Source organism: Eublepharis macularius, chromosome 12, assembly GCF_028583425.1.
Source record: "Eublepharis macularius isolate TG4126 chromosome 12, MPM_Emac_v1.0, whole genome shotgun sequence".
NCBI lineage: Eukaryota > Metazoa > Chordata > Lepidosauria > Squamata > Eublepharidae > Eublepharis > Eublepharis macularius.
In genome coordinates this window covers 39,938,275-39,963,475 of record NC_072801.1, presented here as the reverse complement: position 1 = coordinate 39,963,475, position 25,201 = coordinate 39,938,275, and the positions used below count along the sequence as shown (strand labels likewise).

Genomic DNA, 25,201 nt, shown 5'->3' with positions numbered 1-25,201 from the left:
AGTTTTTATAAGACAGATTCCTTTCCTAGAGGCTAGCTGAAATGGCCCATTGAAAAGGATACTCTCCATGTGCCCAGACATGCTGAAAAAATCATCCCAGGTAATTCATTCTCCAAAGAATACATCTGGACACGTGAAATATCCTTACCAAACAAATTCTGGGCTCTGAAGAAAGTGTGTTCCAGTATCAACAAAAATGCAAGTGGTTCTGTTACTCTTTTTTAGGTTTCTTAGTCTGACAACTAATGCAAGATATGTTGTGTTCAATGCACTGGCTGGGTACCAAGGCTACTTCCATTTTGCAGCATGCTGAAGTCTTGAATGCTGTGTGGCCTGTATAAACGATGCAACTTGGCTTCTTGTGGGGACAGGCAAAGATCAATGAAGAACCTCCTGACCACATGAAACCGTCACTCCACCACCCCTTAAATTCTGAGATTTAACCAAGCATTGGCCACACATTTTCAAATCTATCATTGCATGTATATGAACTAGAAACTTCCTTAAAAAAACAAATGAGCCACTGTCTCAGGAAGTTAAATATTGTGGCCAGTGAGATTTTATAACCTTGTGGAGGGCTGTTAACAGAATACATGCAACCCTGATTATATTCCTCAGTGGGGAAGTACCAAAATTGGATGAATCCTTGCAGAATAGAAAGGCACATTGCCCTTGCGCTGGGGACAGTGTTGTTCTTTATTAAGAGATAACCAAAACAGATCCATCAACCTCCCACTCCACTTTGGGGGCTCAGAGGGAGTTTCCAGGGTAAGGGAAGATGATGGCAGGAGTGTCTTTTCTGTAGTTTGGCCCTACAGCTTTGGAATGGACCTCCCAGATGATGGACTGGTCTGCTTGCTAAGAGTCCACCAGGCCACAGCTCCTGGTTTGCTCCTGCTGAAGAAGTGTATGAGGAAGACCACTGGAATGGTACTGCTGGACCTAGCTGAACTGTGAAGCAAGAGACGTCTCCAGAAGAAAAAAGTTCACAAGCAGGTCCTGATGGTGGTGTCCAACTACTCTTGTAAATCCCCATGATCGGGTAAGTCAGAGACCACTAAATGTGGAGTTTGTGCTTTTCTATCAGGGATATCAGCCACTGATAAGCAGCCATCAGAAGCTCACAGAATCCCTTAAGGAAGCTGTTTATGCTAATGTTCACTTCAGCATCCTGTGGACAAGAAGTTCTCAAGATCAATCCTGCTGCAGAATCCTTTCCTTTGCCTTGGGCTGCCTATCAAACTCCAGTGGATGATGAGAACGCCCCCAGAGTTTCTGTATGCCGGGAGAGAGTGAATCGTCTGTCCCCTTCTGCTCTTTCCACATCACTCGTGATTTTGATAAACCCCTTTCAATTCTGCACGCAAAACGGATCAAAGAGCTCCAGATGGAACAAATGCACGAGGCCACACCTTTGCCGGAAAAGCGTCTCCCAGTCGAGACTGGAATATTGTAGGCCTTGAACCTCCCATTGTTTCAGAGCTATTGAGTTTTGCTAAGACTGCAGTTCCAACTAGGGGAAATGCTTACTTCCAATGCATACGGCTTCTCAGACAGAAGGCAGCCAACATTTTCTGGGGACTTGCTTGACGCACAACTCTGGGAGAACAAAAGTCCTGGTATGCCGGCCCCAGTTCCCGCAACTGCCATGACGATTCAGGAACAGCCTCAGAGTGCCGTTGACTGCTTGATGCTGTGGAAGCTGACGCGTGTTGGAGACGTGGGGATGGACATGGCTCTTGCCACCCGGGCCCGGATGGAGTGCTTGTCCTGCCACCGGTGCCATCTCTTCCGTACCGCAGAGCGGACCTGAGAAGACACGTCACGTCACAAAAAACAAAAGAGTAATTTGCTGTACAGCCGTCTACATAATAATAACCACGCTTATATACTGCTCTTCTAGACAGATTAGTGCCTCACCCAGAGTGGTAAACAAGTTACTGTTGTTGTTATCCCAATACAGCTGGGGAGCTGGGGCTGAGAGGAGTGGCTTACCCAAGACCACCTATTGAGGCCATGGCAGTAGTGGGATTCGAACCAGTAAAGTGCTGATTTGCAGCCAAACCACTTAACCACTGTGCTACAGCAGCTCTGTGCTACATGTACCAGTTTCACAGCTGACTTAACTGTCATGGCTTCTCCCAAAGACTCCTAGAAGTTGTAGTTTGGCAAGGCACTAAGGACCTTCTGTTAGAGAAGATTCTTAGCCTCCCTGGATAGTCCCAGAGGTCCTTGTGGAAAGGAATGATTGTTAAACCACTTAAATTCTCTCTATATATCCACAGGTCAAGGCCAGATGTGACTGTGACAGTTTTGTACATTTAAACACTGAACAGACAGCCAATGTGGTACGTGGTTAGAGTGTCAGACTAGGATTTGGGGATCTTAGTTCCAAATCTGCAGCGTTCTGCTATGGAAGCTTGGTGAGCGATCTTGGACCAGTTGTACACTCCTAGCCTAAAAAGGCTGATGTGAGGAGAAAATGGAGGTGAGGAGAAGGATATAAGTTGCTCTGAGTACCCGCTAAGTAGAAAGGCTAGGTATAAATGCAGTAAAATAAAATCAAGAACCACGACTGTAATTATGTAAAAAGACAGGAAGAGGGAGGGTTGTGTGGGTAAGGAATGCAGAGAGCCCCTCTCATTCCCCTCATCCATGCAATGCTTATGTTTTTCAAAGAGGACCTCTTACTCTTTCTGTGCAATTGGGGTGGTTTATTGTTTAAATGAAGGCATGCTGGCCAATGACCTTACAAAGAAAATTCCTGGTGAATTGCACACCTGCAGGGCTGCTGGTAGGGTTGCCAACCTCCAGCTGGGGCCTGGAAAACTTCCAGAATTATGACTGGTCTCCAGACTGCAGGGATCACTTTCCCTGGAGGATGAACTCACTGGCATTATACCCTGCTGAAATTCCCTCCCTCCTTTCCCAAAACCCTGCCCTCTCCCAGCTCTACTCCCAAATATCCAGGAATTTCCCAAACCCAAGTTGGCAACCCTAGCTGCTGGTGACCTGGAGCAAGCCAAGCTGGGCTTCAAGAGGACTGGCTGCATGACAGGGGACTCTTGGCTCAGATCCGACGGGCAGCAGTGCAGGAAGAGGCAATGAGTTTGCCTAAACCAGCCAACTTGGACCTGGCAAACCTATATCCATCACTGTTACTTAACGTTGCCTGCCTTAACCTTGGGAAATTCCTGGAGATTTGTGGGAGGATGGAGTTGGGCAGGCAAGGGAGCTCAGCAGGGATATGCCATAGACTTCACCCTCCAAAGCTGCCGTTTCCTCCGTTTCTTTAATCTGGAGATCAGTTCTAATTCTGGAGAACTCGAGACCCACCTGGAGGTTGGCAACTGATGGTGTGGTCCCAGCCAAAGGGCTGCTTCGCTTGACTTGCTCCTCAGCTATTTGAACAGCGTGAGTCAAAACCAATGTACATTTCTATGTTCTTTATGAGCATTAAGATTTAGTTCTTTTAAAAGCATCCCTCAGAATAAAAAATAACATATTAAATCCTAACATCTGTGTTCCAAATTGCAAGCTTCACCCACATTTTGAAACTGGTTCTGCCTTCCCAGCAGATGCCTCAATTCTGTAAGCTTCAGAGTTCTACACCCTCTTGCCCATAACTGCCTCCCTCCACCCACATCCCTCCCTGGCCTGATGACTGGTCTGTTTCTTCACGGGCCCACCTACCAGCTACCTGCTGTGCAACCCAGAAGGTCTCCATCAGTGCCCCCCTCCCACAGCTCACCTCACTGTTCAGGAAACAATAGAAGACAGAGACAAAAAAGCCCTGAGGAGGAAACAAAGAAGAATCCAGAGTCAGTCAAGTCCTGGGAGAAAGTACACATAGCTTTTTAGCCCCTTGTTTACTATGGGGCATACCCAGTGGTATATTCCTAAAGCAGCCCTTTGATCTTGTCAAGTCTGCACCCCATAATCCGAGACATGTGGGAGCTAAACTGTTTAACACAGTGAGGAAATGTGATACACTCTGCATATGCTCAAAAGCACACTTTAATATTTTGTTGGGATGTATATAGAAATTTACTCATTTTATTTCAGCTAATTTTAGAGGTATAATTTTTTTTGTTATTATTACTATTACACTTATTCATATTATATTTGGTTTTATTTTCATTCATTTCAAAGAGGAACACTTTCACCTGTAATTTTTTTTCCTCCCAACCAATTGGGAGGAAAAATTCTCAGGGAATGTCCTACTCCACCCAAGGGATCTGGCTTGCTAAATTTAAGACAGATAAGAGAAATCTTCCTTGTAGTATAGGAAATCCAAATTCTCACTTCAGAGCGGGCATAGAGGCAACATTCACACAAGAGTTTCTCCTCCTTTCCTGAGACCATAAAGACAGGAATGGGGGAGGTCTGTTCTTAAATATAAGTAAATATGTGGATGAGAGGAGCAAAACCTTGACATACCTTGAACACTCACCCTGCCCCCCCACACACTGTGCATAGGAATGCCTGTGGTGACAATGCTCTGGTAGGAATATCTGTTCACTCTTTTGGTAGGAAGATGACATTATTAATTGAATTATCGTCTGAGTCACTTTCTTTTGCTTTCCTACCTGGAACTGTGCAAACCGGGGGGGCACCAAAATAGCAAAAATTCTGGAAAACTTTCTCACAGTCCGCTATCTCTTCCTAGCCGCAGGTATGTAAACAATAATCGTTTTTCCGCGCTAACTTCTCTTTACAATGTCACTTTTTAAAAATTTATTTGCCGGAGTTTTCTCAGTTATATATCAAGTCTCTCGCAGTTTTCTAATTCTCTTTGTCACTTTATTTCTTATTGTAATTTGTCCCGTATTGAGAGATAGCAATCTTTACCTTCTTAAATGTTTCTCTTGGGTTGTAGTCGCTGCTTCGATTATCCAATCGATTCAGGTTCCCTTCTTGGTTTGCTGAAGCTTGGGCATGTAGGTCTTATGCCAAAAATTGACTCCAGAGCCGCTGCAGAGATCTTGGCTACCTTTCTTCGGGTGGGACCTCAAGGGTGGACGGGGGCTCGTTGTGTAGAACCCCCCTCACACCCGAGATCAACACGCCCTCAGGTTCTTGAGCGTACTTGCCTGTTCTCCGCCTGAGAACAGGGGGCTATGGGCAGTTTGCGCCCCTCCAGCCCCTACAAACAGCGGCACGGACAGCTCAGCTCCCTGAGCTGCGTTAGACCTTCATGAATCCCAAACCGGAAGTCCTCATAATAAAAATGTTCTAGGTGTGAGATCTAGGAAGAGCTGCTCAAGCCCATTAACTGGGAAAACTAGAAGGCTCTTTTTTGTAGGGGGCACTTGCAGTGACACCATGAATAGGTGAGAAAATTACTTGAGATAAGGGTGTGGATGGGGAATGGATTCTACAGAGCCCAGAGAAAGGTTTGCACACATCCAAAAACATTTTTTTTTTAAAAAAAATAAGCTTAAAATGTGGCATTTGAAATGTGCCCTGTGAGGATAACTTGGACTTTCTAATGAATTTAACACAGTATGTACCAAATCTACAACCTTCTCTATGTCTTAATATTCCCCTCACCCGCCCACCTCAATAGGTTTGGGAGAGGTTCAAACTTACAATATATCAACATTACAAGCAATTTCAAATTGAGAAGGTTCTGCATGCAAATCCCGTCCCCATCATTTCAACTCTGGTTCTGGGAAGGTTTCCGTACCTGGAAGGATTCCAAGAGAGAGTTGAAGTAGATGAAGACAATCCGGGATACTTCATCTTCTCCAGGGTTGACAAAGAAAAGCATGTAAGTAATGCCCAGTAATGGAAGAAGCACAAGAGTGGCCTTCACAGCTTTTCTGAAGAAAGGAGGGACACTGATGTTACCACCCAGCCTAATCCAGCAGTTTTCCAAAACAGTCCAATGCCCCTGCTTTCCCCTGCATTTAAAGCCGATGAGCTATCTCGATGATCTGTCTAAGCTACAATCCCTCCCCTAAGCTAAGGCATACAGGACGCGGTCTTCTACTAAGTTAAACTGTTGGTCTATCAAGGAAAGTGTTGCCTCCTCTGACTGGCAGCAGCTCTCTAGGCCCTGAAGGAGAGATCCTTCACATGAGCTCCTATCTGTCTCTTTTAATGGGGTTGCCAAGGATTGAACTTGGGACCTTCTGCATGCCAAGCAGATGTTCAACCACTGAGTCATGGCCCCTCCACAACAAACTGCCCTTTTGTAAGGATTGAGATTGGATCTCAATCCAGTAAGCAGTGTGAAAACAAAGGCGGTTTTCACACTGCTTACCAGCCACGGAACATCGCGCCAAGCTCCTGGAATGCCGTTCTCACGCGAAATTGCACCAGGAAGACGCTGCCGTTCCAGGAGCTTGGCACAATGTTCCGTGGCTAGTAAGCAGTGTGAAAACGGCCAAAGTAGGATTGCATGGTGGACCCCTAAGAGTGATAGAATGGGCTGTACCACTTTAGACTGCAGGAAGGTCATCAATTCTTGAATGTTTTCTGTATATCTAAAAGAAAGTTTCACAGGTGAAGGATGGCTAAGACTACACTCTGGTGGGCTCATTTTTTTATATAGGGGAACATGAACAATGGTCTCTCTCTCTCTCTCTCTCTCTCTCTCTCTCTCACACACACACACACACACACACACACACACACACACACACGTGTAGTCTGAAGCAGTACAGTCTGTTCAATCAGTTAAGGGCTCTGCCACCTCATTCTGCTGCATGTGTAGATCTGGTCTGAACTGAAACTAAAGACAACCTCCATCTCTCTAGAATTACGGGGATGGGGGAGGGCAGAGCTTCTTAAGATCAGGGTTGGTTTCTGATAGGCTTAGAAAATATGCAATTATTGCACCCCTACCTATGGCTGCTTTCTCATGGTTGTTCCACACCACCCCAACCAACTACCCCATACAATGACAATAGATGCCCACCTAGCCTTCCATTTTTGTAACCACAGAAGCACCAATTTGCAGACTCACTGGGGCTAATTGAGAACAGAAGTCTGTACACTTTCAAAGGCTCTTTGTGTTTATGTGACAGGGTCAGTCCCTGTTCAGATCAGAATCTGTCTTCTGGCTCAGCCCCACTAGAGCCAGTGTGGTGTAGTGGTTAGAATGTCAGATTAGAACCTGGGAGATCCAGGTTCGAATCTCCACTCTGTTATGGAAGCTTGCTGGGTGATCTTGAGCCAATCACACACTCTCAGCCTAACCTACCTCACAGGATTATTGTAAGGATAAAATGGAGAAGAGAAGGATGATGTAAGCCACTTCGGGTGCCTATTGTAGGGGAAAGGTGGGGTATAAATGAAGTAAATAACATAAAACTAGGGTAGTTCTTTTCTTTCTGGCAGAACTCCCGAGATTTTAACAGTTGCAAGCTAGACATAAATTCCAAACAGAACTTTCTGTGGCCAGCCCCCACCCCCACCCCAACTTTACAAGGGGAGACGATTGGCTAGCAGAATCAGAATAAGTAACGTACAGTAATGAGACCGGCTTAACTTGCATAATGGACTTGAGCCACGGCATCAGACCTGCCCCTCCCCCTCCCCACCCCCAGCCCGCTGTCCTCACTCAAGTTGATACCTGTACTGGATAGTCTCTGAGGTGGTTGAGGCCCGAAGCTTCGTCATCAAGATTCTGACAATATTGAACAGAAAGATAAAGTTGATCTGGAAAAGACACAGAAAGCCAGTTAACTGGTGGCAGGACCAGCCCGGACAGCTCCATCTCCACAAGTGCAAAGCAACCCCTCTTGATTTTGCACTACAAGCTAAGTGTCTTTTTCAGTTCTGCCCCTTATGAAAAGTCCAGGCCTGAGGCCAGGTGGGAGCAGGGTCCCTAACTGTCTGAAGGTGTACAAAGGCCCTGTCCCTTTAATAGAGGCTTCATGGAATGTTCTCAACCAAGTGATAAGATTTTTACCGCCATGCTATCAAAAGCTTAGCTGTCCATTGCCACACATTAAGCCTCTGCTAAAGAGGTAGGATGTTTTTTTGCTTTTCAGGCCTGTTGGCAACCCTAGGTGAGAGACAGGCAATTGCCCTGCTCCACATACACCATCTCAATAATCTGTACAATAGTCTGGTAAGGTAGGCCAATGTCAGCATTGCAGGTTGGTGGAACTGGGGGCTGAGGCAAAGGAAACTGGCATGCTGGGTGAATGATGGCCCTTTTTTTTTTTTTTTGTAAAGCCATGCCCTGTGGATGATTTGAACAGACTGCCTGGCTCCTAAAGTTTTCATACTCACTTTCTACAGAAACAAGATCTCCTCAATAGTTTTTTTTTTCATTCTGGATTAATTTATCTCTTTCCAGGTAACGGGTTCACAAATACTAACAGAGATTAGATTCTAGCCATATAACCACATGTATGCTTTGAAAAAGTGCAGAAAATTCAATTGTGACCACAAGAGGACTTGTGTCGGTGGGTGTAACGAGGTCACTTGTTTCCATTAAGTCTTTAGGAGGGGAAAGCCGCACTTCCAGCATGGGTGGACGCCGTGCAGTGCCGAAAACTGGGCTTGGAGTAATAGGTTGTAGACCTCATTTTATCACTACATATTCCAGCTACTGGTAGGTACTAAATTTTTATCCAGTCTTGTCCTATGGCTCACCCACTCAAGTGTTTTAGGAAGAAGATGTGAACAGAAAGATGGAACTCTGATCTTCAGAGCTGAGAAGGCTGCAAGCCAACATGGCTGACAAGGGCCAGCACAGGTTGCAAGCCCATCGGACTTTCCATGGTGAGCACAGGGCATCCTGCAAGGGGCAAGCATCAGCCAGCTTTCAGCTGGGATACCCTCTGCTTTACAGCTCAACTGACAACATCTACCACGTGGATATGGCTGAAAAGCATTGTTATTTTTCTGGATAATTTATACTCAGATTACAAAAAAGACACGATATTAACAGTGCCATCCTAAGCAGAGTTAAAGCCCATCAACTTATGTGGCTTTAGAAGGGCACAACTCTGCTTAAAACTGAACTGTAGGTCTTTGAAACATTGCTATATCTATCTTTATACCGTATATCTTAAGCTTAGAAAAGCAGAACAGTCACCAACATCCAAGGCCGTGAGATTAATACGACACATTAGAAATTATGTAATTCCTTTTATAGATGTTAAAAATGTATTTCTAAAGGAGAGGAGAAGAAATGTGCTCTTTTTTATCTCCAGCAAAGTATTCCAATATGGGTTAGCAGCATCCCAAAGATCCATCTAAACAAGGCCCTATGGAAGTAGCTTTGTAAAGCCACTAGGGGGAGCTAGTATCTCAGACAGAAAGGGAACCTTTACTTATTTATTTAATTTCCATCTGACAACATATCTTGCATTTAATCTTCTGGATTTGAAGGATCTTTATGGCTATACAAGAGGATTCCCTGCTGTAGATGTACAGGGATTTTTAGTTCTACAAATGCAAAACAAAATTTCTCAGATCACATCCTTGAAATATCTCCAGGATCTTTTTTTGAGTGCAGAGAGAGGTGTGTGTATGCAATTTCTTCTAAATGGTTTACTGATCCAGGGCATGGAAGGTTACAGAATGCCAAAACTATGTTAAAGAGATCAATCCATGGAAGGAAATCAGCCGTTTCAAAATCCTGAGAATCACCATATCCTTAACCAGTAACAACAATATCCTTAAGCAGTAACAATATATTCCTACCCCAATCATTCCTGATTCAGCATGAACTGGCAATTGTTACACAGCACTTTAAAAAGAGGATACAGACAGAATCTTGAAATGCAATACCATTTAACCATGCTACAATCCTATGTTTTCACCCTTAAAGTTACTGTCAGAGTAAATGACAGAATTGGAGATGAGAGAATCCAGAAAGGGTTTTATTGCCGAGAAGCTCCAGGCCTCCCACATATATAAAAAAGTTAGATTGATGTATTGCAGAATTGTGGGTGCCAAAGTACTGCAGAAGCCCCGTCTGGCTCCTATTCTTTCAGACTGTCCACTGGTATGTGAAGATTAGGAGAAAAAAGTAATCTGTTTCTGTTTCAATCAGGGCTTTTTACTTGTCTGTAACAAAAAGACTGAATTTCTTCTTTTCACAGAACAGTTTGTTAAAGCTAATGTGATTGATTGTCCCACTGATATATTGGATGAATGATATTTTATTTTATTTGTGGTGTTTTGTATTTGTGTAGACCTCTCGTTATGGCCTGTAGCTATAATGGAAGGCAGATGTATCATTTTAAGTAGCTGAGTTCTTTCTGCCCTTAAAACACACACTTTCCCCCTCTAAACTGAGGCGATATCTGGGGGCGGGGGAAGGGGGGTGAATCTGCCAGCTTTGGAAACAGTTTTTTTTCCCCTTTTAATGTTGCATTGTTTATTGTATGTTTGTATTATACTATTGTTATTTCATAATTCTCTATTTTGGAATTCAATTTTACTGTTTTGTTCGCTGTACTTATGATACTGTCCCTTTTTGCATTGTTTTCTAACTCTGTGATCCACCTTGAATCTCAGCAAGAAAGGCATACTATACATGAATAAAATAAAATAAAATAAAATAAAACAGCCCAGGGAATGCCAGTTTGGGTAGGTAGCTGTGCCTTTGACATCATCATCAACATACTCATTCTCCACCTCTGCACAAATCCCTGGAGCAGTTTTGAAAATGGTTTTGAAATTATATATATATATATATAATTTCAAAACCATATATATATATATTTAGATCACGGGCAGGAGAAGGCAAAAAGGTATCTCGTTTTTTAAAGAGCTTTTAAAATGCAAACAGCCTGCCAGATACACCAGCAGGGAGGTAAAAGACTGACTCACCTCATTTGTGCAAGAAGTACTGAGTGATACCACATTTCACTTACTGATGTCTACACTGGCAATCCCAGCAGTGAAGTCTGCTTCATTCCATGGGAAAGAACCCTGTTGTAACTGTTCCTAAATTGCCATGTTTCACCATACAAAAATAATAACCTTTAAACTAATTCTAGGATCTAGGGAAGGACATTGGTGTTACAAAAGTATGTGGGAATAGATAGCACTTAAACATGAAATGGAATTTTCTGGGTGATGCCTGGAGACTTTGAAAAGCAGTTGGCACATCCGTCGTTTGACTGTAATGAACTCCTGATTATTATATCCGAGCAGAGATGCCCTTCCAGCATAATAGGAATGAAAGACCCTGCAGGGGGAATGAGAGATGTGTCCTCGTCTTCTTTGTCTCTGACAAAGAACAGGATCAAGTTTGTTCCAGACCGAAAGCTCTTCCAGAGACAGGCTTCCTTTCTTTCAGCATGCTTTTACTTTGGGGTCCCCTCTACCTTCTCCTACCCTTTGGTCTCCATCTATTCAGATATAACCCATTTCAAGCACAATTTGTTGCTGGGGTTCAGAAGGCTGAATCACAAGGCTGCACAGAGGGGCAGAAATGGCAGCATTATTATGGTATTGCACAGCACAGCCTTGAACGACACAATCGTCTGCTACTTACGCTCCAGGCCTCCTCATTGGGCAGGGTTGCAAGAATGGAAAAGGTCCAGGTAATGCCAGGGCAGCCATTATCCTCATCAAAGAACATTCTCCGCAGGCATTACCCGGGCGAGGAGGGGTGTGAATTGGACCAATGTTCAGCCAAGAAGGGTGTGAGAATGAGAGGAAAATAAGTGTCCTGGGAGGGGGCAATAACAAAGGAGAAAAAGGGCAGGGGAAGAAGTGTGTGGGGGGGGGGGGGCAGGGGAATGAGAAGGGAAGCAAGCATCATGTGACATGAGAACCTTTTCTTTTGCTGTATTTTGGGGCAGGGGGAGGTTCAAGTTTGATCACAGCAGTGACATGGGTCAGGGTCTGCCTAACTTTTGAACCATTTGCTAAACCCCCTCCTCCCCCACGCTGCTTTCTCTCTGCTGGAAATGGGCTACAATGGCCCCATAGTTGCTGGAAAGGAGTGTGCGTGCTGGAGGGGGTTGTGTGATTTTTAGCAGATACATGGTCTGAGAAAAGGGCTAAACAGCCTGTTTGCACTAGGGTTGCCAACCTCCAGGTGGGGCCTGGAGTTCTCCCAGAATTCCAATTGATCTGCAGACGGCAGAGATCAGTTCCCATGTAGAAAAGGGCAGCTTCAGAGGGGGAACTCTATGGAATCATATCCCTGCTGCCCTTGCTCTTCCTCATCATTTATATTCTGTGGTTGTTGTGATTGGTGGGTAGTTATAGTTGCTAGATATCATAGGTGTATATAGAAGAATAGGCTTGGTAGGGGGGAGAGGGCCATTATCATACTTAGTGCTGTAAGTTCTAATAGAGTTATTTCTTTCAAGAAAAGTCATTTTGGCATGAATCCTGAAAGTGGAGGTATGCCCCCTAGTGATATGAATGTAAGAGCCAAGCTACACGTGACGCATTACACGTGGAGAGCGCTTGATTGGTCCGGCAAGTTTACCTGGGAAGTGTAGTTGGCGACTCCTTCCCCTCTGTTTCCCTTCTCCATTTTTAAGAACAGACGGTGGAGTGGCGGCGGCGGAAGCCTCAGCAGCTTCTCCTGCTCGCCGTCTGCCAGCTTCAGGCTCCGTTCCGGGGTGGGCAGCTGCTGCTCCCTCCCAGGGCATCCTGTGTCCAGCGGGCCGCCTGCCCCCAGGGAGCTGCTCTGGAGAAAGCCGCTGCCTCAGCAAAGCTCCAGCTGCAGTGACAGCAGAGGGATCTGCTGCTGCTGCTGCTCTAACATGCCCTCACTCCGATTTTCCTCCGGGAGCTCAGGGCAGGGGAAGGGCATGTTAGCCTGAAGCTGGCAGGCGGTGAGCAGCGGCAGGAGAAGCTGCTGAGGCTGCCGCCGCTGCTACTCCACCATTAGTTCTTAAAAACGGAAAAGGGAAAAAAAAAGAGGGGAAGGAGTCTCCCACTATGCTTCCTAGGTAAATTTGCGAGGACCTGCCATGTGTAATGTGTCACTTGTAGCTTTGCTCTCAGTATTGTAAGTGCAAGTGTTGTTGAGGAGTTTGATCAGGCTACTCCTAGGTCCGTTAGAGTCTCTGATGTTGAAATTATTAGGGTGGTGAATATGGATGCTGTTATTACTACATAAAGTACTATGGTTAAGACTGTGAGGTGCAATAGATAAAGTGCTATGGTTAAGATTGTGAGGTGCAATAGATGAATAAGCTATGATTTTTTGCGTTTGGGTTTGATTCCTCCAATAATAGCAGATAAAAGTCTTAGTAAAAGTAGCACGGGCAGGTGAAGGTGGTAGGATGTTAGGTGGAGCAGTGAAAGTGGGGCTAGTTTTGTCATGTTGAGATGATTAGGGCTGTGTTGATAGATGATCCTTGTATGACTTCTGGAAATCAGAAGTGTACTGGTGCTGGTCCTGTTTTTATTTTGATTGCTAGGGTTATTGTTATTGTTGCTTGTGGGTCTTTAAGTTGGGTAATGGTTCATTGGCCTGTGGCTCATGCATTTATTGTACTTGAAAATATAATTAAGGCTGAGGCAGCTGCTTGGGTTAGAAAGTATTCTGTCGCAGCTTCAGTAGCTCGTGGGTGGTGGTGTTTGGTGATAATTGGGATGATTGTTAGGGTCTCCCCCCAAATCTGCAGGAGTCTCCCAAGCTTGGAGTTGGCCACCCTACTTGCCACACTGATAAAATTTAAAATTGCCATGCACTTTATTGATAACACATCTCTGCCCTCACTTTTCTCTCTGCAGCTGCATCAAACCAGCTTATTTCAGAGGTCCGGAATACCCCAGGGCACTTCCAGCTTTTGAGGTAACTAGCCTGAAATAATTTTTTTTTAAATGACGATGTGTGAAAACAAAATAAGATGCCAAAAAAGAAAAAAAATGACAATTAGGGCCAAACTACAAGCGACGAATGACCCTTGAACGGCAAGTGAACAGACTCGCATGTATTCCTCCCTGTTCACTTGCCCATCACTCGATCATGTAGTGATCAGGGAGTAAACAGGGAGGAATACATGTGAGTCTGTTCACTTGCCGTTCAAGGGTCATTCGTCGCTTGTAGCTTGGCCCTAAGTTAATCAAAAAAATTATGTCTTTTACTAAATCATGTCTCTTAGTTGTTTAGATTTGAATCTCTAAGCTAAGAGAGCATGTCACATTTTGGTCCAAGAGGAATGCACATAAAAACAAGTTGTGAAACTTATCAAATGCCAAAGCATTAACAAGCATCTAAACTGGAGGCCCCCTACAGAGTTGAGTCCCAGGCTAGCTCCTGCATCCCCTGCCCCGCCCACACATTGGCCATGCATTAGTGTAAAAAAGTTGGTCAAAACTGGTTGTGGGAAGGGTCCCGGCTCTTACCAGCAGCACCAAGATCATAGGACCTTGATAGATGTAGTCCGTGTAGATTCCTGCACGCTTCCCAAACCAGCACCTGCAAGGATCACAGCGAGGATCAGTCTCTACCCATCGCTGAATCTGAACTTGACTTCAGCTGGTCCCGTTCTCAGATACCGTTCATTGATTTGAACCGGTTACTTTAAATCCTGTAACACTTAGGATACATGTTCGCAGTGACATGCAACCAATGATGCAAAGATACAGGAAAGAGTGCCTCTGATCATGAGCAGAGCGCTTTCCCTGAACAAACTCTTTAACTGCACCCCATCTCCTAGATTAAGGACAATAAAAATAATGCAGCTGGACGTGCAAAATATACCTTTCCCTCACAAACAGTAAGATCAGGAGGAAGTGCATCTACTTTGGAAGCAGAAGCCGTGTTAGCGATTCTGGGGTAACTGGTAAACAGAATCACCCTGGCAGTGCACGGGGTGGGGCGGGGGAAGAACAACCAACTGTAAGGCGGTGGGGCCCCCCTTGAGTCTCAGCTCTGATGACCCCACAGTAGCAGATGGTTTAAGGCAGCGGCTGGGGCCGCTGGCTGCAGAGAAATGGGGATTCCTAGTGCAGCCCCCCCTTCAGCACAGGGCCTGGGGCAGCTCACCCAGATGCCGTGTGGATAAGACCACCACCGTTTAGAAGGCACAAGCTTGGGCAGATGTACCATTTTAGAAACTAATCCCTCCCCCCCGGACTATCAATATGCCCATAAATTTGCAGCTCCTGTGGACAGAAGGAAAAGGTCACTCCCCTGGGAAGAGACCCCCTTAAGGCAATAAAAAGCATTTTTAAACACCCTGTAAGTAGGGTTGCTAGGTCCTCTTACCCTGCTTGCTGGGGCGGGGGACCCGGCATTCATCTTTCCTTTGCTCCTCACGTGTGCAAAGTGTGCACGTGTTCCCAAGCCTGTGTGACAACATCACTCTTGGGAAGTGGCATCATCGTGCAAGCCCAGGAGCACGTGCACACTTTGTAGTGGGCTGATTTGGACCCCAAATCACCCCACTGTGAAGTGAGGGAGTACTCTTGGGGTGGCATGATGGTATCACTCCTGGGAATGACGTTGTTGCACTGCCTTGGGAGTGTGCCTGGGAGGTCTGTTCCCCTGCCGTTCCCACTCGCCAGCCAGGTGACTGGTGGGGGGGGCAGAGGGCGGGAGCGGGGGATTCCCTGCCCCCACCGGGGGCACCTGGAATCTCTACCTGTAAGCCACAAGAAGAAGATGGTCTGGTTTCAGCTAGGACTTAGCATGGAAGTGAAAAACTGCAGCTAACAATGAAGGGAATGGTGGCTGTCCGAAATCGATCCCGTGTGCCTGCATGATTAATGACTATAGAAGAGGCTCATCACAGGTCTGCTAAGCCCTCCATTAGCAAGTCTCTGGGAAGGCAGGATCAAGGCCCAGAAGGGAAACACCAAAGGCCTGTGTCATTAAATTGCAGCCAATTTTGCTTGGCTGTGCCTCCCACTTCACCGTTATATCAGCCATTTTTGGAGCTATGTTTGCTCTGCACTTTAAAAAGCATTGCTACAAGCAAGGCTGGATCCTGCTACTTAAATTGTATGCAGCTTTGCTGAATTTCCCCCAAACAGTTGTGCTTATGTATTCAGTACCATACCCCTTAAGTTCTGCAAGACCACACTCAACCCACTCTCTATTTTGAAAGGATTGCTAGGACATTTCTGGGCATCCATGAGGACTAGAATATTGCTGTTAAAAAACAGAAATCTGAGATACACAAGAACAGGCCTGCTCAGCTTTTGATCATACAAAGCTGCCTCACCCTCACATAGACAAGAGGGCAGTGCCTCTCTTGCAACAACAACAACATTCAATTTATATACCACCCTTCAGGACAACTTAATGCCCACTCAGAGCGGTTTACAAAGTATGCCATTATTATCCCCACAACAAAACACCCTGTGAGGTGGGTGGGGCTGAGAGAGCTCCAGAGAACTGTGACTAGCCCAAGGTCACCCAGCTGGCTTCAAGTGGAGGAGTGAGGAATCAAACCCAGCTCTCCAGATTAGAGTCCTGGCTAGTGCAGGGAAGAGACAAGTTTAACACTTTAACTCCCACTTGGCTTTGTTCTTAGGAACTGACAACTTTGTTCTGCCATCAGCATTTTAAAGAAATCATGTCCTTTACAAAACACTGGGCCCTTTCTCTTCCTACTCTTATTCTGACTGGCAGCACGTCCCCAGCAGAGGTCTTTCTCAGGCCCATTCCCTTTTTAGCTGGTTGTTGCAGAGATGGAGCCAGGATTTTATGGATGCAAAAGCACGAGCCTCTGTCACTGAGCTACAGCCTCTCCTTCACTCCCCAACAGTAGAAGGCTTCATAGTCTTCCTGCAAAAAGGTCTGAATTCTGGCATGTCTCTGCTCTGCAAATGAAGTGCCGAACTGCTATAGCCTGCAACGGTTCTTTAATTACTGCACAGAAGAGGCAATTTTTATACTTCCTACTAGCAACAAAGCCTGTTGTGGGGAAAAAATACGAGTTCTAGAAAACTGATTCAATTGCGCTCTGCAGTGGGCTGAATTGGCCCCAAATGGGCCCAATTTGAGCCGAATCAGGCCACTGTGGAGCCCAGGAGTGCTGCTGGGGGGGGGGCGCAATGGGCCCTGGAACACTCCTGCACTCTCCAGCCGTCCGATCCGGCCCCGATTAAGGCTGAATTGGGCGGCTGAGGGCCCAGGAGCGTGAGGTGGGGGCGGAAAGGGCAGTGGAGCACTCCTGCGCTCTGCAGCCACCAGATCCTGCCACGATTCAGGCTGGATCAGGCAGCTGAGAGCACAGAAGCAAGGGGGGGACAGAAAGGGTGGTAGAGCGCTCTTGCACTCTGCAGCTGCCCAATCTGGCTCCATTTCAGGTTGGATCGGGTGGCTGAGGGTCTGGGAACACAGAGGGGGGTGGTGGAAAGGGTAGTGGAGCGCTCCTGCGCTCTGCAGCTGCCTGATCCGGCCCTGATTTGGGCCAGATTGGAGGGCTCAGGAGTGTGGGGTGGGGGCAGAATGGAAGATTTATATTCACTTACCGTGAAGCTTCCTTTCTCGGTGGTCTCGGAGTGGGGCAGTCGTCACTAATGGGTAGCTCCTCCTCCTTCTCTTTCGCAGGGCCGGCAAACTTGCGATCCTTCAGGGGGAGGGGCTCCCAGGCTTCCTCAGTTCCTTTCCAAGCCCTCTTCGGTCCCCAAAGCAGGTTCAATCCAGGTCTCGCCTGTCCTGTAACTTATATAACTAGAAAACAGCAAGAGTCCAACTCGGCCAAAACAACCGGCCACTAACCAAGGTGGAACTATTTACAACCGTAGACCCCTGACCTTAACGTTCCTTCGTTCCCTCTTGCTCATTCCTCATTCCATTTCCCCTTCTATTAATATTAATATTTGTTTTATGGGTGGGTTCCCGACTGCCCCACTCCGAGACCACCGAGAAAGGAAGCTTCACGGTAAGTGAATATAAATCTTCCATTCTCCTGTGGTCTGGAGTGGGGCAGTCGTCACTAATGGGATATATGCTAGCAGTTTACCCAAGGGGAGGGGCATTCGGTTAGTCCAGGACGTGCTGTAGCACCCTTCTACCAAACGCCGCCTCTGCTGAAGCCAGCTGATCAACCCTATAGTGTTTGGTGAACGTGTGTACTGACTTCCATGTTGCTGCCTTACAGATCCTGTCTAATGAGGGGAAGGCCCTATAGGCCGCTGATGTTGCCGCCCCTCTAAGGGAGTGGGCCTTGATCCCTTCGGGTGGGGCAAGGTTCCTAGATTTATAGGCTAACACAATGCATTCCCTTATCCATCTACTCAGTGTTGATAGTGAAACCTTCTTGCCCATAGAGCTGCTTTTGAAGGAGATGAACATATGTTCTCCCTCTCGAATCGATTTGGTCCTGTCTAAATAGAAGCTTAGGGCTCTCTTCACATCTAATTTGTGCCATTCTCTTTCTCTATCATTCTTGGGGTTGGCACAGAATGAGGGCAGAACAATATCCTCCCCCCTGTGGAAGGATGAATTGACTTTAGGAATGAAAGCCGGGTCCGTCCTCAAAACTACCTTATCCTGGTGAAAAATACATAACTCCCTATTTACTGATAGGGCCCCTATCTCCGATACCCTCCTGGCTGAGGTCAGGCCCACAAGGAAGATTGTCTTAAAGGTCAAGATCTTTAAGGAACAGGTCGCCATTGGCTCGAAAGGTTCTTTAGTGAGTGCCTTCAATACCACATTGAGGTTCCAAGTTGGAAAGCGGTGAACCTGAGGCGGGTTCAGCAGCATGGTTCCCCTCAGGAATCTCTTGACGTGAGGATGCGAAGTCAGGGACTTCCCAGTCTTAGATCCTTTAATCGCTGAAAGTGCCGCCACTTGCCGTTTAAGGGTGCTGGTGCTCAGGCCCTTTTCCAATCCATCTTGCAGGAAGGAGAGAATCTGCTTCACTGATGTCGACATAGGATCTCTACCCCTTTGGGTGCACCAGTCCGTGAACGTTTTCCATGTCTTACTGTAGCTTTTGTTGGTGGAACTCTTCCGTGAAGCCAGCATTGTGGTGATTACTGTTTCCGGGTATCCTAGTTCCCTGAGCTGTCGATGTTCAACCGCCAAGCTGTCAGCTTTAGGGACGACGGGTTCGGATGTCTGATCTCCCCTTGTGTCAGTAGATCCTCCCTGGATGGCAAGGTCCATGGTTCCGCACAAGACTTCCTCATGAGGTCCTGGAACCACGGTCTCCTCGGCCAGAACGGCGTGACCAGGATAATGTTCGCTCTCTGTTCCAGAATTTTCTGAAGCACCTTGGGTATAATCTTGGTTGGAGGAAAGGCGTAGAGAAGTGTTCGAGGCCAATCCCGACTCAGCGCATCCACTCCCCTCGCCTCCAGTTCCCTGAACCTGGAGAAGAAGTGCGGAACCTTTCTGTTGGCAAGGGTGGCGAATAGGTCCACCTCCGGAGTGCCGAACTTTTGACATAGCGATAAGAACACCTGGCTGTTCAGTGACCATTCTGACTGGTCCACTTTGTTTCTGCTTAGCCAGTCCGCCACCGAGTTCTTTTGACCCGCTATGTGGCTTGCCTTTATCGATTTGATGTTCTTCTCTGCCCAGAGGAAGATCTCGTCCGCTACTTCCCCCAGGCGCTTGGATCTGGTGCCTCCTTGTCTGTTGATGTAGGCCTTTGCTGTCATATTGTCCGTGTATACCATGACGTGCGCGTTCCGTACGACGTCTGCGAACTCCAGTAGCCCGTTTCTTATGGCCTTGAGTTCTAGGAGATTTATGCTGGCCTCTTTCTCGCTTTGCATCCATTGCCCCTGGGCAAACCGGTCGTCGGTGTGGGCTCCCCATCCCTGTAGGCTGGCGTCCGTCGTGATTGTCATTCTGTTTGGTTCCCTGAGAGGGGATCCTTTGGTGAATCTGTTTGGTGCCAGCCACCAATCCAGGTCCCTGGAAAGTGATTGGGGAAACCTCACTGTTATCTGCAACCGCTGGGCTATGGACCTCTGGTGGGGGCGCAGGAACTTCTGCAGTGGTCTGGTATGGAACCTGGCCCATTGCAGAGCATCCTGGCAGGACACCATCATGCCCTGTAATTTTGCCAGCTGCAAGATCTCCACCGACTTCCGTGACTGGAGATCCCGTATCAGTGAGAGAATCTTTTGTCGCCTTTCGAAGGACACGAAGGTCTTGTCCATAGCTGTGTCCACAATCATTCCCAAGTGGACAATTCTTTGCTTCGGTAAGAGCAAGCTCTTCTGTTGGTTTATGATAAATCCGTGTTCCTCCAGGCAGCCGATCGTCGTCGCTACCGCCTCCTCCGCTGAATGGAGGGACGGGGCCTTTATTAAGATGTCGTCCAGGTACGGAGACAGGGCTACTCCTTGTACTCTGAGGAATGCCACTAGAGTGATTAGCACTTTGGTGAAGACTCTCGGCGATGATTTCAGGCCGAAGGGGAGGGCTCTGTATTGATAGTGCTCCCCGTCGTACGCAAAGCGCAGGTACTTCCTGTGAGCTGTGCAGATGGGAATGTGTAAGTAGGCCTCCGATAGATCTATGGACGCGAGGAAGTCCCCATGTTGAATGGCTGAGGTGGTGGACTTCATCGTCTCCATCTTGAACTTCCTGGACTTGATGTGGAGGTTCAACCATTTGAGATCTAAGATGGCTCTGATTTCCCCATTCTTCTTCGGGACGGTGAAGAAGATTGAGTACACACCCTGTTTCCTGCAAAGCCTTGGTACCGGTTCTATTGCTCTGATCTGCAGCAAGTGCTTGATGGCTCCTTTTATCTCCAGGTGTTTCCGATGGGAAGGATTTCGAAACACCTGGGTGAAACGCCTGCGTGGCGTCTTCTCGAATTCCAAGGAATAGCCCCTGGATACTGTTTCCAGTACCCACTGATCTGACACAGTTTGTCTCCAACGGGGCGCGAAGGCTTGAAGTCGGCCTCCTACTGGTCCTGTTGCCTCTCTGTGCGGATAGTCATGCTTGACTGGCTTTCTTCTGCCCTTTAGGTTGAAAGGATGATTTCCGGAAGGTGAAGGGTCTGCTGTCCGATCTATGCTTGGTTTGCCAGCGATTTTTAAATGGCCTGTCTGACTGTTGTCTGGCCGGTCTTTTGATGTCACGAAAGGACTGCCTTCCTTTGTACTTTGCGTCTCTCTTTTTGGACGGGAGCACCTTCTTCTTTTCAGAGTTCTCCACCAGGAACCTGTCCAGCGCCTCTCCAAAGAGCTTGTCCCCGGAATATGGGATCGCTGCCACCTTGCTGCGTGCCTGGGGGTCCACGTCCCAGTTCCTCAGCCACGTGTTCCTCCGAGCTGCCACGTTGAAGCCCATGGCCCTAGAGGACATTTGAAAGGAATCCAGGGTGGCATCCGCTGCAAAGGCTGCTGCCAACGCTATCTTTTTAACTTCATTCTTGATTTCTTTTGGAACTTCCCTACCAGCCGCCGCCAGGTCCGATGCCCACGTGTATGCCGCTCTGGCGAACAGGGAGCCGGTAGCTGAGGATTTCAGCGACGCTGCCGAGGCTTCGAAGTTTCTGCGTAGGGCCTGCTCAATCTTCTTGTCTGACGGGTCCCTAGGCATGCCTTCCGAGTCCATAGGGAGGACTGATGTGGTTGCCAGGCTGGTGACTGGGTCATCCACCACCGGAAGCTTGATCTTTTTTGCATCATCAGGACTTAGTGAGTAAAACTTGTGAAAAACCGATTGGTAGAGTTTAGGTTTTGCAGGGTTATCCCATTCCATCCTTAGGGTGTCATGGAAGATAGCCGGCAAAGGAACCCCTGAGTGTTTGGGGCCCATTTTGGGGAGTGCCCTCGCCAGGCCTTGCGGGTGAACAGGCTCTGTTTCCGCTTTCCCTGCCACAGGTGGAGAGATTTCCAGGGTTCTTAGCACTTTAGCAAGTAACTTGGAGTACATGTCCTGAGGAAAAAGCCTAGGTTGCGTTTGAATTAGGTCTGTCTCTTCTTCCTCTGACAACTCCCCTTCCTCGCTTCCTGATGAGTGAGGTGACTGTACAGAACTACCCTGGGACTCATCAGACTCACTGGAGTCCTCCACTAGCCGTTCACTTAATTTTCTCTTTTTTGTTTCAGTTTGGGAACTAGGTTCCAGTTTCCTTTTCCCTTTAGAGGTGCTGGATTTCTGTTTGCATTTTCCCTGAGAGGCTGTCTTTAATTCCTTAACTGCACTATCAATGCCTCTTTTAATTTCTGTTTGAAGCCATGCTAAAATGTTTGCTTTTGCCTCTGGACCTGCAAGGTCAGGGTCACCAACCCCTGCATTGCCCCCTTGGTTGGGGTGTTGCCGACTTGAGCTCTCCAGGGAGTCCATGTTATTAATGTCTGACTCCCCTGGTTGTTTGTCACTCGTGCCAGCCTGGGCCGCCATTCCCGCCAAAATTCTTGCAGCCTAAAGCGAAAGTAAGCGTGGGCGCAAGTTAGAGTCTGGCCATAAATACTTCCCCCCTCCGTACCCTATAGTTGGAATACTCAGGGAGGCCAGAGTTAATTTTCCTTGCACCAAACTAGGTCCGTAATCAGAAAGGGGAATGATCTGGGGCCTGCGCCGTATATTAGTGGCTTGCACCGGCCTTCTGCAACGAGCTAGGGCTGCTTTTAAGCCCCTGTCCATCCACCAGCCCTCCAATCCTATCCCCCCCCCCAGTTCCCCGAAGGCGCCAAAAGCCTCTCCTCGGGCCGTTTAAAACTCACGATTCCTTTTGGCGCGTTCAGTAGAGTCCCCGCCGCTTTGGAGCCTCTGGGCTTCCTTTCGGCTGCGTTGCCGCGGCTCCGACTCCTGCCGCTTTCCCCTGGGTCTCTCAGCAGCAGCCGGGACCTAGCTGGCTAGGTTTCGTCGGCTCTGCGCTCGCCTTTGGAGGTTGAATGCGGAGGGAGGGAGGGGGGGGGTTGGAGGACTAAGCCTTCCTTCGCCCCGGCGAGCCCGCGCCTGCACAATTCTTCTTCTTCAAGGATCGCTGCTCCGGAGAGCACAAACTTGCATCCGCCTGCTGAGCAGGGCCGGAAAAAACTGAGGAAGCCTGGGAGCCCCTCCCCCTGAAGGATCGCAAGTTTGCCGGCCCTGCGAAAGAGAAGGAGGAGGAGCTACCCATTAGTGACGACTGCCCCACTCCAGACCACAGGAGAAAGGGCCACAATCAGCCTACTGTGGCATGCAGGAGTGCGACTGGGAGATGCGTGCCTCGCCTTTCCCCATTGGATAGGTGAGTGGGGCTGGGGCTGGAGGATGGGAGTGGGGACTGGCAACCCTACCTGAGGTGGCAGGGAGGCCTGGTGCAGGCCTTGGCCATTCCACTGCATTGGGCCTTTGCACCACCAGCAGCGGTCTACGTGGAGCCTCCTTGGCAAGCCGTATTGCCAAGGACTCACCTTTCATCCCCATGGAGGGGTGTGTGAGTTTGCCAGCGCAGGGATAAAAGGTGAGTTGTCGCTAGTGTCTCCATTTGTTCAGTCTCCATTTAGATGGTATTGTGTTCTAGTCTGACCATCAAAATGTAGGAGTGTTAGCTATTCTTTATTTTCTCTCCAAATGTACCCTTTCTCCTAATATGTAGTAAAGCATTTTTCTAGAGCTAAAACACTGGAGTCTGTCTTCTTATATTCTACGGTGCATTAACTAATCTCTGCTAATTAAGTCCAACATAAGGATTTTTAAAAAATTCAGTGGCTGCTATCTACGTGGCCCCGAGCTCCTTTGGGAAAGGGCAGGATAAAAACATGATAGACAGTTTCAGTAGGCCCTCCTCCTCCCCACCCCTGCAAAAAATCTGACAAGTGGCATTTGCCAAAATTCTTTCTTTTTTGCTGCAGCCGGAGGTACGGAAGCCTTGCTGTTCTCCTTTGCGCTCTTCTGAACTCTGCCAGGGTCCCACTTCCATGCTTTGGTGGTAGGATTGCAGGAGTGTAGAGGAGAATTTAGGTTCTAGTTATCCAAGGAGCAGTACAAATAGACACCAGCATCAGTTCTGCACTTCTGTGATTCTACCTCCAAAACATGGCCCTGGAGCCCTGGTGGAGGTGGAGCTGAAACAGAGTCATTCATCATTATTCAACCTACAAAACGTTTTGCAGCGTATAGCTCCTTTGTCTTCATGTCTCTGTGAAGTAGGCTGCATTGAGGTAGCAAACAGGAGGACCTAGAGAACTTAAAGGAAAAATGGATTTGAGGAAAAGGCCTTCTTGCTCAACTACCACAATTCCCTCTTTGACAAAATTTCATGTAGGCTGTTGTCTCGTATGGTTACGCTCTTAGTGAATTGCTCTAGAGTTTTGGACAAATGCTAGAGCTTTGCCCAATGTGATGATGTCACTTCTCAGTCACATGGAAAGTGACATCAACATGTCATGATGTTGCCAACAAGGGCCCTCACCACCCAGTAAGTCTCCTGCCCAAGGCTGGCAACCCTAGGACAGAAGTTTAAAAGACAGGAAGAAAAGTGAGAGTCAGTTTGGTGTAGTGGTTAAGAGTGGCAGGACTCTAATCTGGAGAACTGGGTTTGATTCCCCACTCCTCCACTTGAAGCCAGCTGGGTGACCTTGGGTCAGTCACAGCTTCTAGGAGCTCTCTCAGCCCCACCCACCTCACAGGGTGTTTGTTGTTGTGGGGATAATAATAGCATACTTTGTAAACCACTCTGAGTGGGCATTGTTGTCCTGAAGGGCAGTGTATAAATTGAACGTTGTTGTTGTTATTATTATTATTACTTTATCTCTCTCCCCCATAACACTAGCATGTGGGGCGTACCTAATGAATGGGCAATACGTTCAGGAAAGACAAAAGGAAGTACATTTTTACTCAAGTAATTAAATTGTGGATTTCGCTGCCAGAGGTCATAGTGACCACCATGTGCACAGATGGCTTTAAAAGGGGATTAGATTTGTGGAAGGGCCATCAATAGCTATCAGCCCTGATGATTAAAGGGAACCTCCACTATCAATGGCAGTGAACCTCTGAATCCCAGCACAAGGAGGCATCAGGGCGAGGCCTGGGGCTCTTTGCCCTGATTGTTGGCTGTCTACCACAACCGTGTGAAACCTGATGCCACCACTGGTCTGATCTAGCAGGGCCTTCTGACATTCTTAAAATTCTTGGCAGCCCTTGGGAGATGCTGGACAGTATTTCTGAGATTAAAACATCCATGTTTTATGCTGGTGGTTTTCTGTTCGTCAGGTTTGCCAAGGAGAGTGTGTGTATCACAAGGACTTGCCGCAGTGGGTAAGAACAGTTCCCCCAGGTACAGGCGAGCCGTTCTTACCTCTGCTCTGTAACTAGTCTACCAAAATCGCCTCCGTCTGTGCTTGTTTAGCAATTAAAGAAGATTTCTTGGATGTCTGCATAGCATCC

The 25,201-nt window shown here is 47.5% G+C and overlaps 1 protein-coding gene across 1 annotated transcript in view; it reads right to left on the bottom strand.

The window, feature by feature from the left end:
- Positions 1 to 1,668: 1,668 nt before the first annotated feature.
- The window catches only part of CRHR1 (corticotropin releasing hormone receptor 1), a 65,265-nt gene continuing 41,732 nt past the window's right edge, over positions 1,669 to 25,201 (bottom strand). Inside the window, exons 9-13 of the mRNA XM_054993701.1 lie at positions 14,296 to 14,368; positions 7,583 to 7,668; positions 5,690 to 5,825; positions 3,752 to 3,793; positions 1,669 to 1,809 (exon numbers count right to left, since the gene is read on the bottom strand). Of these exons, the coding sequence (XP_054849676.1) occupies positions 1,669 to 1,809; positions 3,752 to 3,793; positions 5,690 to 5,825; positions 7,583 to 7,668; positions 14,296 to 14,368 (478 nt within the window). The remainder of the gene's footprint in view (positions 1,810 to 3,751; positions 3,794 to 5,689; positions 5,826 to 7,582; positions 7,669 to 14,295; positions 14,369 to 25,201) is intronic.